Source organism: Chanodichthys erythropterus, chromosome 8 (genome assembly GCF_024489055.1).
Source record: "Chanodichthys erythropterus isolate Z2021 chromosome 8, ASM2448905v1, whole genome shotgun sequence".
Classification (NCBI taxonomy): Eukaryota; Metazoa; Chordata; class Actinopteri; order Cypriniformes; family Xenocyprididae; genus Chanodichthys; species Chanodichthys erythropterus.
In genome coordinates this window covers 26,963,485-26,976,622 of record NC_090228.1, presented here as the reverse complement: position 1 = coordinate 26,976,622, position 13,138 = coordinate 26,963,485, and the positions used below count along the sequence as shown (strand labels likewise).

At 40.3% G+C, this 13,138-nt stretch overlaps 1 protein-coding gene across 3 annotated transcripts in view; it reads right to left on the bottom strand.

The window, feature by feature from the left end:
- LOC137024660 (tripartite motif-containing protein 16-like) overlaps positions 1-13,138 on the bottom strand; it is a 43,598-nt gene that overhangs the window by 28,221 nt on the left and 2,239 nt on the right. For 2 of the 3 annotated variants that reach the window (XM_067392455.1, XM_067392456.1), the window contains exon 5: positions 12,185-12,301. The exons of the other annotated variant lie outside the window; for it this stretch is intronic. In XM_067392455.1, coding sequence (XP_067248556.1) covers positions 12,185-12,301 — 117 coding nt within the window. The remainder of the gene's footprint in view (positions 1-12,184; positions 12,302-13,138) is intronic. 3 annotated transcript variants of the gene reach the window in all.

Sequence of the window (13,138 nt, the reverse complement as noted above, 5' to 3'; positions counted from 1 at the left end):
TGCTCTTTGATACCAATCTTTCATTTGAAAGTCATGTTTCTAGTATCTGTAAAACCGCATTCTTCCATCTAAAAAATATATCTAAATTACGACATATGCTCTCAATGACAAATGCGGAACAGTTGGTTCATGCATTCATGACCTCAAGACTAGATTATTGTAACGCTCTACTGGGTGGTTGTTCTGCTCGGCTTTTAAACAGACTACAGTTGGTCCAAAATGCGGCAGCTAGAGTTCTTACTAGAACCAGAAAGTATGACCATATTAGCCCAGTTCTGTCAACATTACATTGGCTCCCTATTAAACATCGTATAGATTTTAAAATCTTGCTACTTACTTATAAAGCTCTAAATGGTTTAGCTCCCCAGTACCTAAGTGAGCTCTTAATGCATTATAGTCCTTCACGTCTATTGCGATCTCAGAATTCAGGCCAGTTGATAATACCCAGAATATCAAAATCAACTGAAGGCGGCAGATCCTTTTCCTATTTAGCACCTAAACTCTGGAACAATCTTCCTAGCATTGTTCGGGAAGCAGACACACTCTGTCAGTTTAAATCTAGACTAAAAACACATCTCTTTGCTCTTGCATACACATAACACATTATCAATACATTAACATTTTTCAAATCCGTTAAAGGATTGTTACGCTGCAATAATTAGGTCGGCCGGAACTGAGAACATTTCCTATAACACTAGATATACCTGTACATCAGAATAAGAATGGCATCTACGCTAATATCTGTCTCTCTGCTTATCCTGAGGTTTGCCGGGTGCTGGATCCAGGCCGTATCCAGATCAGATGGAGAACCTGTGTCTGGACCTGCCTACAATGTAGCCCAGGAGACAATGGGCCTACAGATCCAGTTCTGGCTGCATCTATAATTCTGATTTTTAATCCCCGTATCCGCTTACATATATTTATATATAATCTATTTTTAATCTCTATAATAAAATGTATAATTTAGATTTTGATCTCCATATCCATTTACATATATTATATATATCTTCCAAGGGGTTTTTTCCCTCCTAGGACTTTTTTCCCAGTGTTAGCACGCTGGGTTTTTCTCCTAGGGGGTTTTTTCCACCCCTGGGAGTCAGTTTGTACAGCTTATTTTTAACCACTTCCCTTTTTTCTGTGCTTCTAATATGTAAAGCTGCTTTGAAACAATTACCAATTGTAAAAGCGCTATATAAATAAATTTGACTTGACTTGACTTGACTATGCAATGCCCCAGTCCTCTCCGCCCCTAATTTCACCCGTCCATTCAAACTGGAAGTGGACGCAAGTGCTTTGGGAGCAGGTGCTGTGTTGATTCAGGAGGGTGAAACAGCAATTGATCATCAGTTATTTCTCGAGAAAATTTTCAGGAGCACAACACAACTACAGTACAATCGAGAAAGAAGCCCTCGCATTACTCCTAGCCCTTCAACATTTTGAAGTTTATATTGGTGGAAGTTCTGTACCAGTGGTAGTATATACTGACCACAACCCCCTAGTCTTTCTTTTGCGAATGTCTAATTCAAATCAAAGGTTAATGAGGTGGGCATTAATGGTTCAAAATTTCAACCTTGAAATACGCCACAAGAAGGGTAGTGAGAATGTGTTAGCAGATGCTCTTTCCCGGGTATATCAAAATTAATTTACTTGTATAAAATGTGTCAAAACCAAATAAATAATCCTTGTTTTGACTTTTGATGGGTGGGAGTGTTACGTCGGAAGACGTATTGTTGTTTCTCCTCCTCCTTTTTCCATGTGTGTGGAGACGTGCTTGCGCGTGTCTCTCTCTCTCTCTCTCTCTCTCTCTCTCTCTCTCTCTCTCGCTCTCTTGCTCTCAGGTAGCTCCGCCTTGATTGAACGTAGTGCGAGACGGATTGGTGGACTTGTGGGGAACGTTCTTTTGAAAAGCGCCGGGATGTGGATGTGGCAGAGGGGAGATTGGTGTTGGCGTTGGCTACTGGTGTTGTTTTGACATAGTTGACTTGTGAGATCTAGATCTGTACATTGTTTTAAGTTGTCACCAATTCTATTCATTCATGTAAAGCATTTTCATTTTGATACTTGACTACATTGTTTTTTTTTTCATTTGATTATAATTCTCTTTTTTTTCGTTTCTTTATTGGGGCAGTGTGTTGCCACTCTTTGTAAATATTGTACATATAATCTTTTCTTTGATACTGAAGCGGTAGGGGTTGGGGCGCCGTTTTCTTTTTGATACATTCGTTTTCTCCTGTGTTGAATTAGCTAGGAAGCTAGGTAAGGACCACGGTATTTTTCTTTTCTTTTTTTTACAGGGTTTAGCCAGGAATAATACGGGTTAGTTAGTGGTCGTTTTGTTTATTGTTTTGGCCTTTGCCCAGCCCTGAATAAATGCTTCATTTATTTTCTTGATTCTGTGATGAAATAGAAAAATAAAAAAAAAACAATAAGAAATTGTTGAAACTGATTTGTGCAGGACATTTTTATTTATGTTGCTTCCTTGACCTAGACCAGGGTCGTAACACTACCGTATCGGAGAGAAATGCAGCACGTTGATCTGCAGTCGCGAGTCTTTCATGTGGAGAAATCTCCTCATATTAATGCATAATGATGCATTTAAAAGTTAATGGCCGATCAGATCTTTATAAAAGTCCACATTGGTATTTGCAGATGAAAAATAACACATATAACATTAAATAAATATTTTCTATCAGTTTGAACTGATTATTAGTCACTCAAACAACCTCTCAGCGTCGATCGTGCATATTCGCCATGTTTTGTAGTTTTTAACACTTTTTGCTCGTGTTTGTAGTTCTGAACTGAATCCTCGTACAACGCGCAATGGGTTGTGGGCAATATTAGCCTTTATAGTGTGCACGGATCCACACTACCGGAAATAGTAGACCATCCGGGGACTTTTCAACATACTATGCTTTGGGACACACTTATTTTAATCTCACATACTATTTAGGATGGATAGTACGGACATTGGGACGCAGGGACAATTTGGGTAGGCCTGTCTCACATATTCTGAATGTCTTTGGCAGAATTCAAATGAGCCATTTTAATCTAGATTAATCTAGATTAATTCCAAAATTAATCTAGATTAATCTAGATTAAAAAAATTAATCTATGCCCACCACTAGTTTACACACAGATTTGATCTTAGAGTGTGCATAGGTTTAAATCCACGGCAATGCTCATATTTATAAAAATGGTCTTTGAAGTAGAAAAGTTCATAGTGCCACATCAGGGTCTGAACAGACACACTCTCTATTCCTTGTCAGATTACTGCAGGTGAGGCCCCTATAAATTTATAAATGAGGCCCCTAGCATCTTCTGCATACAGTACCTGAACCCTTTCCAGCAGTGACTGCTTTTGAGATCCATTTTTTCACACCGAGGACAACATTTTGGTCACACTTTAGACTAGGGTAGTTGTTAAGTTTAGGTATTGGGTAGGATTAAGGGATGTAGAACATGGTCATGCAGAATAAGGCATTAAAGGGTTAGTGTAGGTTTCCACTGAATGAAGCCCTAGCTTGACGCTTTGTCCACTCCCTTCGTCAGAATCCACATTAATAAATCCACAGAACCACTCGTGAAAAGAAATAACGTATCCGTTTACTCAGTTAGCATCAAAAAACATCAGCACAGGAATATTACATAAAATAACAACGGTTAATTACCGACAAAAGAAAAGGAGAGAGGGAGAAAAGAAGGTCAAAAAACTGTGTGGCTCCACTCTATGCTTGCCTGACCGTTCCCCCCCGGAAGCCTTTCTTTTTTTTTTTTTTTCGTCAGAGTATCCCAAGCAATTAAAGGTACATGCAATTAAAGATAAAAATGCGATTACAGTCCTCTATTTCCAAAGTATATCCAATGTCATATGCACTCTAAATTATCCATACACATTTTAGAAAATGACACAATTAACTCCTTCCATTACTGTAAATATTAACTGCATAAACCTGTAAATACTGTAAATATTACCTTCAATTTCCTCCACAAAAATGAATCATGTAAATTACTATTTAACGCATAAATTAAAATTATGTATCAGCTAACTGCATTTAGGCTCCTACATTACCGGCCCCTAATTGTTATCAATGTCCTTGAAACAATTACTTAAAACTTAAATTAAAGGAGCCTACATGTTAACTAACAGACTATCTAAAGAAATCTTCTTGTTCTTCGCCCTGTCCGAAACAGGGTTTTTCCTTTGGAACCGTTTAGGCTATACATTGTCCTCAGATCCTTGAAGAAAACATAGCTTTGTTATTGGGCGACAAAGCTCGCTGCTCTTAGTCTTGACTTTCACTTGACGAACGAAGCCTTTCTTGTCAGGAAAAATCTCCACAATTTTTCCAAGTGGCCATGAATTTCTGGGCGATGTATCATCCACAATCAGCACTACATCACCAACACTGAAGTTTCTTCCAGGAGTGGACCATCGTTGACGTTCTTGGAGCTGCATAAGATATTCTTTACACCAGCGTTTCCAGAAGACATCCGCAAGGTACTGGACTTGCCTCCATCTGCGGTTAGCGTACTGGTCATCCTTGCTGAACACTCCCGGGGGTAACTCAGGCTTGATCTTGAGTAACAACAGGTGGTTGGGCGTTAAGGCCTCTAAATCATTGAGATCTGAAGATGCCTGGGTGATTGGCCTGCTGTTTATGATGGCCTCAGCTTCACACAGTAAGGTATGGAGACCTTCTTCATCCAAAAGTTGTTCCTTCACGGAGATGTTCAGAATTTTTCTCACCGAGCGTATCAGCCGCTCCCAGCATCCTCCGTGGTGAGAACCTGCTGGCGGATTAAAGTGCCACTGAACTCCCTTCTCCTGCAAATTCTTTGCTATCTTGCTGGTGTTCCATTCTTTTATTGATTTTTTTAACTCACTGTCAGCCGACCTGAAGTTGGTTCCATTATCAGAGTACATCTCTTTGACTTGTCCTCTTCTTGCAATAAATCTTCTAATTGCATTGAGGCATGCATCGGTGTCAAGTGAAGATGCTACTTCCAGATGTACTGCTCGTATGGCAAGACATGTAAAGATGACACCATATCTCTTTACTTGCCCTCTTCCTCTTTTCACCAAAAATGGACCAAAGTAGTCAACACCGACTCTTGTGAATGGAGGACTGTCAGGCAGGACCCTGCATCTTGGTAGATCAGCCATGAGTTGCTTACCAGCAGTTCCGTGTAGTTTCTTACAGCTGATGCACCTGGACAAGAACTTTCTAATAGCACCGTTTGCTCCGGGAACCCAGAATCTTTGACGCAGTTGTGCCAACATATGATTTCTCCCAGCATGAGCTGTAACATCGTGAATGTGCTTCAGCACAAGCCTCGTGATATGTGAATCTTTTGATAAGATGGCTTGCTGCTTGGAATCCTCTGGCATTGCTGCGCGGCTCATTCTTCCGCCGACTCTAATGACTCCATTTTGAAGTACGGGGTTCAACTTGTAGAGCGAACTACTCTTCTTTACCCTTTGATGTTCCTTTAGCATATTCAAGTCTTCTTTGAAGCTTTGTTTTTGAGAGTATTTCACAATTTCTCTTTCTGCTTCAGTCAAACCTTCACAGGTTAGGTGCGTTCCTTTGAAAGCTTTCTTGAACTGATTAATTTTGTTTTCTCCATGTGAGTTTGGTTCCTTTCTCTTTGCTTTCAGTTCCTTAAGCAAATCTCTAAATTTCAGAAACCAGGCGACAGCGCGTTTTAGTTTTGTCCAGGATGAGTAATAGGTCATCAACTGTTCCATAGGATCTTTGGACTCTTGCGTCTGAAGAACATGCACTTCAACTACCTTTTTAACCTCAGAGTCCTCAATGTCCAGCATTCCAAAATCTGGATTTTTGGGCCACTGGTCTTGTGTACAGAGCAGGAAGCTTGGTCCTGAAAGCCAGCTTTCATTATTCAAGAACGCTTCAACAGTCTGTCCTCTCGAGACATGATCAGCAGGGTTCAGATTGGTATTCACATATCTCCACTGTGAAGTCTGAGAGTGCTCCAGGATTGTTGTGATCCTATTGACAACGAAAGTCTTGAATCTTGTGCCTTCGCTGTTCAAATATTTCAGCACAGCCGTGCTATCTGTCCAAAAAATTGACTCGTTAAGTTCCAGTTCAAGCTCTTTCTTCAGAAGCTTGTCCATCTTGACAGCAACTGTGGCTGCAGTCAATTCCATTCTTGGTATGGTTGGAGACTTTAAGGGCGCAACCCTTGCCTTTGCCATAATCAGGGTGGATTGAGCTTCACCACTTGCAGTGCGTAGCAGTAGGTAACTTGTTGTTCCATATGCGTCTTGACTAGCATCAGCAAAATGATGTAATTGTGCAAAGACTGGCACACCAAACTGCTTTGACTTAACACATCTGTCAACTCCGAAGGTCTCAAGCTGTTTCAATCCAGACATCCACCTTTTCCAACTCTTAATGACGTTATCAGGCAGATCTTCATCCCAGCTATACTTCTGCCGGCATAAGTCTTGCAAGATTCTTTTGGCAGGCAGTACCACTGGAGCAAGAAAACCCATCGGATCAAAAATGGAGCAGACGAGGGAAAGCAGGCCTCTCCTAGTGTGTGGTCGAACTTTGAGGTTAATTTTGAACTTGAACTGATCCGTTTCAGCACACCACTGAATTCCCAATGCTCTCTCCATTGGCAAGTTATCTTATTCCAAGTCCAAATCCTGAAAACCTTTGGCCCTTTCCTCTTCAGGAATGGAGTTGAGCAACCTTCGACTGTTACTCGACCATTTCGTTAGTCGAAATCCACCTTTTGCCAACATGGTCCTTAAGTCAGCACAAAGGGTGATTGCTGTGTCTTCATCTGTAACTGATTTAAGACAATCGTCTACATAAAAATTTTTCTTCACTGTTTTGGCAGCTTCTTGACCAAATTCATCCTCAAAATCTGTAGCACATTTCTGAAGTGCAAAAGTAGCAACACTTGGTGAAGAGGTTGCGCCGAAGATGTGGACCAACATCTTGTGTTCGACAAGTGCCTGCTCGCAGTTCCCCTCGGGCCACCAAAGAAACCTGAAAAAATCCGTGTCTTCATTGCTGACTCTGACTTGGTGGAACATAGCCTCCACGTCAGCCATGACCGCCACGGTCTCTTGTCGGAACCTTAAAAGGACCCCCACTAGCGAGCTTGTTAGGTCCGGTCCCTGCAGGAGCTGTTGGTTCAGCGATGTTCCTTGAAAGCTCGCTCCACAATCAAAAACAACACGCAGTTTTTGCTTAACAGGATGTCTAACTCCATGATGAGGCAGATACCATGTTCGTCCCTCAGTAGGCTTACATTCTACGCTATCCAGCTTCACTGCATAGCCTTTCTTGAGGAGGTCATCCATAAATGCAATGTATTCAGCATGAAACTTTACATCTCTGGAGAATCTTTTCCGTAGGTTCAACGCACGTTGCTCTGCGACTGATCTGTTATTTGGCATGCATAATGACTTGTTCTTCACCGGCAGGCAAATACTGTAATGACCATCCACAAGTTTTGAGGACTGAGACACCATGTCAATAAACTGGTGATCATCTTTGGACATTTCAATGTCTTCATTTTGTCCAGCATCAGGAAAGTCTTGCTTGAACTGCAGTTGCCAGAGCTCCTCTAGTTTGGCTACTGAAATCCGATTGGTGGTGACTCCTGTAAATGTGTTTGTCTCCCTCATACCGCTTCCACCTCTGAGTGGCCCATTTACTGTCCAGCCTAATATTGTTCTCACGGCATATGGGCCGTCATCCATGCTGTTAACCACCTGCAGTGGCTCCATCGCCTTGGGAACATTTGCTCCTATGAGTAATCCAACCTCTGCTTGGATAGTGGGGAGTTTCACCTCCTTTAGATGAGGCCAACTGTCAACATCCTCTTGGCGGGGAATATTGTCTTTGGTTACAGGGATGTTTTTCTGTGAAAACACCTCTGAAAGTTCAATAAAGTGATTGCCATCCAAGCTACTGATTTCCATTCCATTCACAATACAAGTGTTGACAATAGATTCATTCCCCATTGTTTGTAACAAGATGCTTGTATTGCGTCCATTCATATTCAACTGGTTTATTAAAGACTCCGTAGCGAAAGTAGCTGAGCTACCTGGATCCAAAAATGCGTACGTTGTCACTGCCTTGGTTCCCTTTTGTGCCTTGACACATACTGGAATGATCGAAAGAACACAGTTTTCCTTACCGGCCCCGGTGACTTTTTCTTTCATGTGTACAAGGGCACTTGAAACAGATTGCTGCTCACAATGTTCGCTTGTGGCTTCTTCTCGCAAGCCTTTACTGTTTATGTGCAGCAGTGTGGGATGCAGTCGAGAACATTCTTGACATTGAGCTTTCTCTTTACAGCCGCTACTCATATGACCATGTTTCAAACATGCAAAACACAGACCTTTGCTTCGTAGGAAGTCAATCTTTTCCTTGTGCGGCTTGCTCTTAAGTTTTCTGCAGACTGTAAGACTGTGTTGCTCTCCCTTGCAATAAACACAAGGCTTGCTGTTTGCATCCACTAAGACATTTTGTGCTTTTGGCGTTGTTTGTTTGTTATTTTCAGTTTGGGAAGAGACAATAGCCGCTGTGAATACTTTCTTTGGTTTGAGTATCTCTGCGTATTTTAGGTTTGATTTCTGTTGTACTGGTTGTTTTGGCCTGGTGGTTTCTTGTATGTTCCCATAGAGTGGGTGAAGTAAATATCTAACTTGCTTGTTGACAAATTCGACAAAATCCTTGAATTTCACCCTTTTTTTTGTTTTTTCTTGTTGGTCGCACGCAGACTTTCTCCAAGCTTCCTTGAGTTTGCATGGCAACTTGTTAGCTAGTGCCTTTATGTTAGCTGTGTTGTCCAAGTCTTCCATGTAGCTTATATCAGTCATTGTGTTGCAACAGCCTGTGAGAAACAATGCGAAAGACTGCAGTGCAGCACCATCTTCTGATTTGATTGTCTGCCAATCCAAAGCCTCCTTTATGTAGGCTTCTGCAATCTTGTATTTGTCACCATAAAACTCCTTCAGCATTTCTTTTGCTTTAACATAACCTGCTGAGGATTCCATGTGAATGCAGCTTTTTACCAACTCATGTGGTTGTCCACTTGTGTACTGCAACAAAAACTGTAAGCGATCACGACTGTCACCAGTGCGATCTTCAACTCCGTGTTCAATAGACCTGATAAAGGATTTATACTCAAGCGGATCGCCCTTGAACGTTGGAATGGTGAGCTCAGGGAGTAATGTAGCTTTGTGATTCTTCACAAGGTACTCAGTGACATCAACTTGCTGAGAGATAGCCTTGCATAAATTATTAAGCACTGGTCCATCATTGAGGTCCATGTTCGATGCAGGCCGGGTTCTTTGCAGCCTTGCAAGATGAACCTTGTCTTCAAGTTTGGACGTAGGCAGGGTGTGCTGTGTTGGTGGTTGATAGATGGTGTTCACCTTTGTTTCAGAGATCTGTTCATTAGCTTCTATACTGCTCTCGGCTGCTTGTGTGCATTCATATTTTTGCAAAACTTCCATTTTTGCATCTGACTCAGCAAGAGCGGTCTGCATTGCATGCATCTCCTTTCTAGCCTTTATCGCAGCCTCTATTCGTTTTTGCTCAGCCTCAAACTCCGCCTCTCGCCGTTTTTCTTCTGCTTGCAGCTGAGCTTCCCTGCATCTTTTTTCTGCATGCCAATCTGCTTCTTCTTTTTCTATGGCTAGCTTCTCACTTAAAGCTGCAGCCTTTGCCTTTAATGAAGCACGCTCCATTTCTGCCTTTATTCTGACTGAAGATGATGATGACACACTTCCACATCGTGATCCAGGTCTGCTTGAGCGTTTCGTGTTGCTTTTTGAGGATGTAGACCTACTATCTGTTGGCATTACGTGTTTATCACACTCTTCAGCCTGCTCAGAGCGTTTCATGACATCTTTCATCCATTCCTCACATTTCCAGAAGAAATCATTTATTGGCTTATTTTTAAGATCAAACCAATTCTTTTGATTATCCAGGAATTCTTCTTCAGACATAAATCTTCTCAAACCAGCATTTAAGTCGGAAAATTCTTGCTGCAAACCACTGAAGTCCACACGCAATTTATTTTTAACAATATCAACGTTTGCATCATCTTCCATTAACTGCTCAATATGCTTTATCATGCTCGTTAGCTGGGATAACTTATTCCTGCGTGCATGGAGTTGTCTAGACTTGTGTTCTTCCACGGCCTTCTCAGTCATTTTTACTGTCCGTTTTTCACTGTCTTGTTCATCCATAACAAACGAATGTTTCCACACTTATTTAATGCAAATGTCAAAACCGTAAGGTGAGCTTAACATACACGCAATGCGTTCCACTTCGTCGTTCAGCCGAACGGCGTCCTTTTTTTATTTATTTCTCTCTTACGGCTGTGCGCACATCAACCGCGCTCTTCATGATTCGATTCACCATCCACAGCAGAGCAAGGAAAGCTACAACTCACAGATTCACCGTGAAAGTTTCCTCCTTCAGTCCTTTGTCTCGAGTCAGGCCGTTCCAAAGTCCAATAAATCCTTGCAGAGCTAGTTTTTTGACAAAAATGTAGGTTTCCACTGAATGAAGCCCTAGCTTGACGCTTTGTCCACTCCCTTCGTCAGAATCCACATTAATAAATCCACAGAACCACTCGTGAAAAGAAATAACGTATCCGTTTACTCAGTTAGCATCAAAAAACATCAGCACAGGAATATTACATAAAATAACAACGGTTAATTACCGACAAAAGAAAAGGAGAGAGGGAGAAAAGAAGGTCAAAAAACTGTGTGGCTCCACTCTATGCTTGCCTGACCGTTCCCCCCCCGGAAGCCTTTCTTTTTTTTTTTTTTTTCGTCAGAGTATCCCAAGCAATTAAAGGTACATGCAATTAAAGATAAAAATGCGATTACAGTCCTCTATTTCCAAAGTATATCCAATGTCATATGCACTCTAAATTATCCATACACATTTTAGAAAATGACACAATTAACTCCTTCCATTACTGTAAATATTAACTGCATAAACCTGTAAATACTGTAAATATTACCTTCAATTTCCTCCACAAAAATGAATCATGTAAATTACTATTTAACGCATAAATTAAAATTATGTATCAGCTAACTGCATTTAGGCTCCTACAGTTAGTTCAGCCAACAATGAAAGTATTCATGTTGCTTTAAAATATTAAGATTGAACCACTGTACTCACATGAACTGTGTTTTCAATTATGTTTTTAGTACTTTCTGGGCATTGAAAAAGGAAATGATCTTGCTAATTAATGACAGAATTTTAACTTTTGGGTGAACTAACCCTTTAATATGCTAATAAACAGCCAATATCCTACTAATATGCATGCTAATAAGCAACAAGTGTTAGCAACTTTTTTTCATTTAGTACTGCCCTTCAGAGATAAATCTTGAGTCTTGAAATAAGATATTTACATGTTTCTCTGAATGAAAATATAAGAAAAATGTACACCATCATTTTGTTCAAAAGTTTACCCCTGGCTCTTAACATATTGTGCTGCCTTCTTAAGCATCATGAAGAGCATCACCTTGCAGATTTTGCAAGGTGTATGTGAACTTATGTCTGCAACTGTATATTGTCACGTTTTGTGAAGGTTAAAATATTCATTTAAAGGCTTAGTGTTGAGTTTACAATTGCAATTTCAAGTCATATAAATCTTTCAGGTCTCGGCCGGACTATATGTGGATTCGTATGTCATTGACTCAGCCCCCTTTGACACAGACTTAGGGATTAAGGACTTGGTCTCAACTCTGACTTGACAATGGTGGACTCGGACACAACACCATAAGAGACCTTTTTCAAAAACAATTTTCCAAACTTTTGACACCCCAATGTATGTTCATGCCAATGAAAAGCAAAATAATAACACAATTTGAGTACTAAAATAGATATAAAATACTGTACATTTTGTGTTTAAGCTTATGGAAATGTTAATAAAATTAATATTTATTTTTACAGTAGTAAAGTGTTCTGGGTTAAGCTTGTAATACAACAAATACATACATTGTTATCTTTATTTATTATTAAATATTTTTAAATTATAGAACAAAATGTCCCACTATGAATATAATTGCATTACTGAAAATGCCCACACTGCCCTACTCATGAATATTTTACTGGCTGTTAATATTGGATTGTTCTTACTATACGTTTCAAGATGCATATTTTACCTGCTGCCAGGTTGCATTTTGCCATCTTTGAAGTTCAGAAGATAGTCTATAGAGGAGTTGCTTTTCATAGACAGGTGGCTGGATACTGAAGAAACTGATTCTGGTCTTAAATTGTAACTGCAAGGAGTAGAGATTACAAATTAAAGGTGCCCTAGATTCAAAAATTGAATTTACCTCGGCATAGTTGAATAACAAGAGTTCAGTACATGGAAATGACATACAGTGAGTCTCAAACTCCTGTTTCCTCCTTCTTATATAAATCTCATTTGTTTAAAAGACCTCCTAAGAACAGGCGAATCTCAACATAACACCGACTGTCACGTAACAGTCGGGATCATTAATATGTACGCCCCCAATATTTGCATATGCCAGCTCATATTCAAGGCATTACACAAGGGCAGCCAGTATTAACGTCTGGATCTGTGCACAGCTGAATCATCAGACTAGGTAAACAAGCAAGAACAATAGCGAAAAATGGCAGATGGAGCAATAATAACTGACATGATCCATGATATCATGATATTTTTAGTGATATTTGTAAATTGTCTTTCTAAATGTTTTGTTAGCATGTTGCTAATGTACTGTTAACTGTGGTTAAAGTTACCATCGTTTATTACTGGATTCACGAAGACAAGAGAGCTGTCGCCATTTTCATTATTAAACACTTGCAGTCTGTATAATTCATAAACACAACTTCATTCTTTATAAATCTCTCCAACAGTGTAGCATTAGCCCGTTAGCCACGGAGCACAGCCTCAAACTCATTCAGAATCAATGTAAAATCAAAATAAACACTGTACTTACGCGATTAGACATGCTGCATGACGAACACTTTGTAAAGATCCATTTTGAGGGTTATATTAGCTGTGTGAACTTTGTTTATGCTGTTTAAGGCAAGCGCAAGCTCTTGGGGTGTGGAGCACGAGAATTAAAGGGCCACACACCCTGAATCGG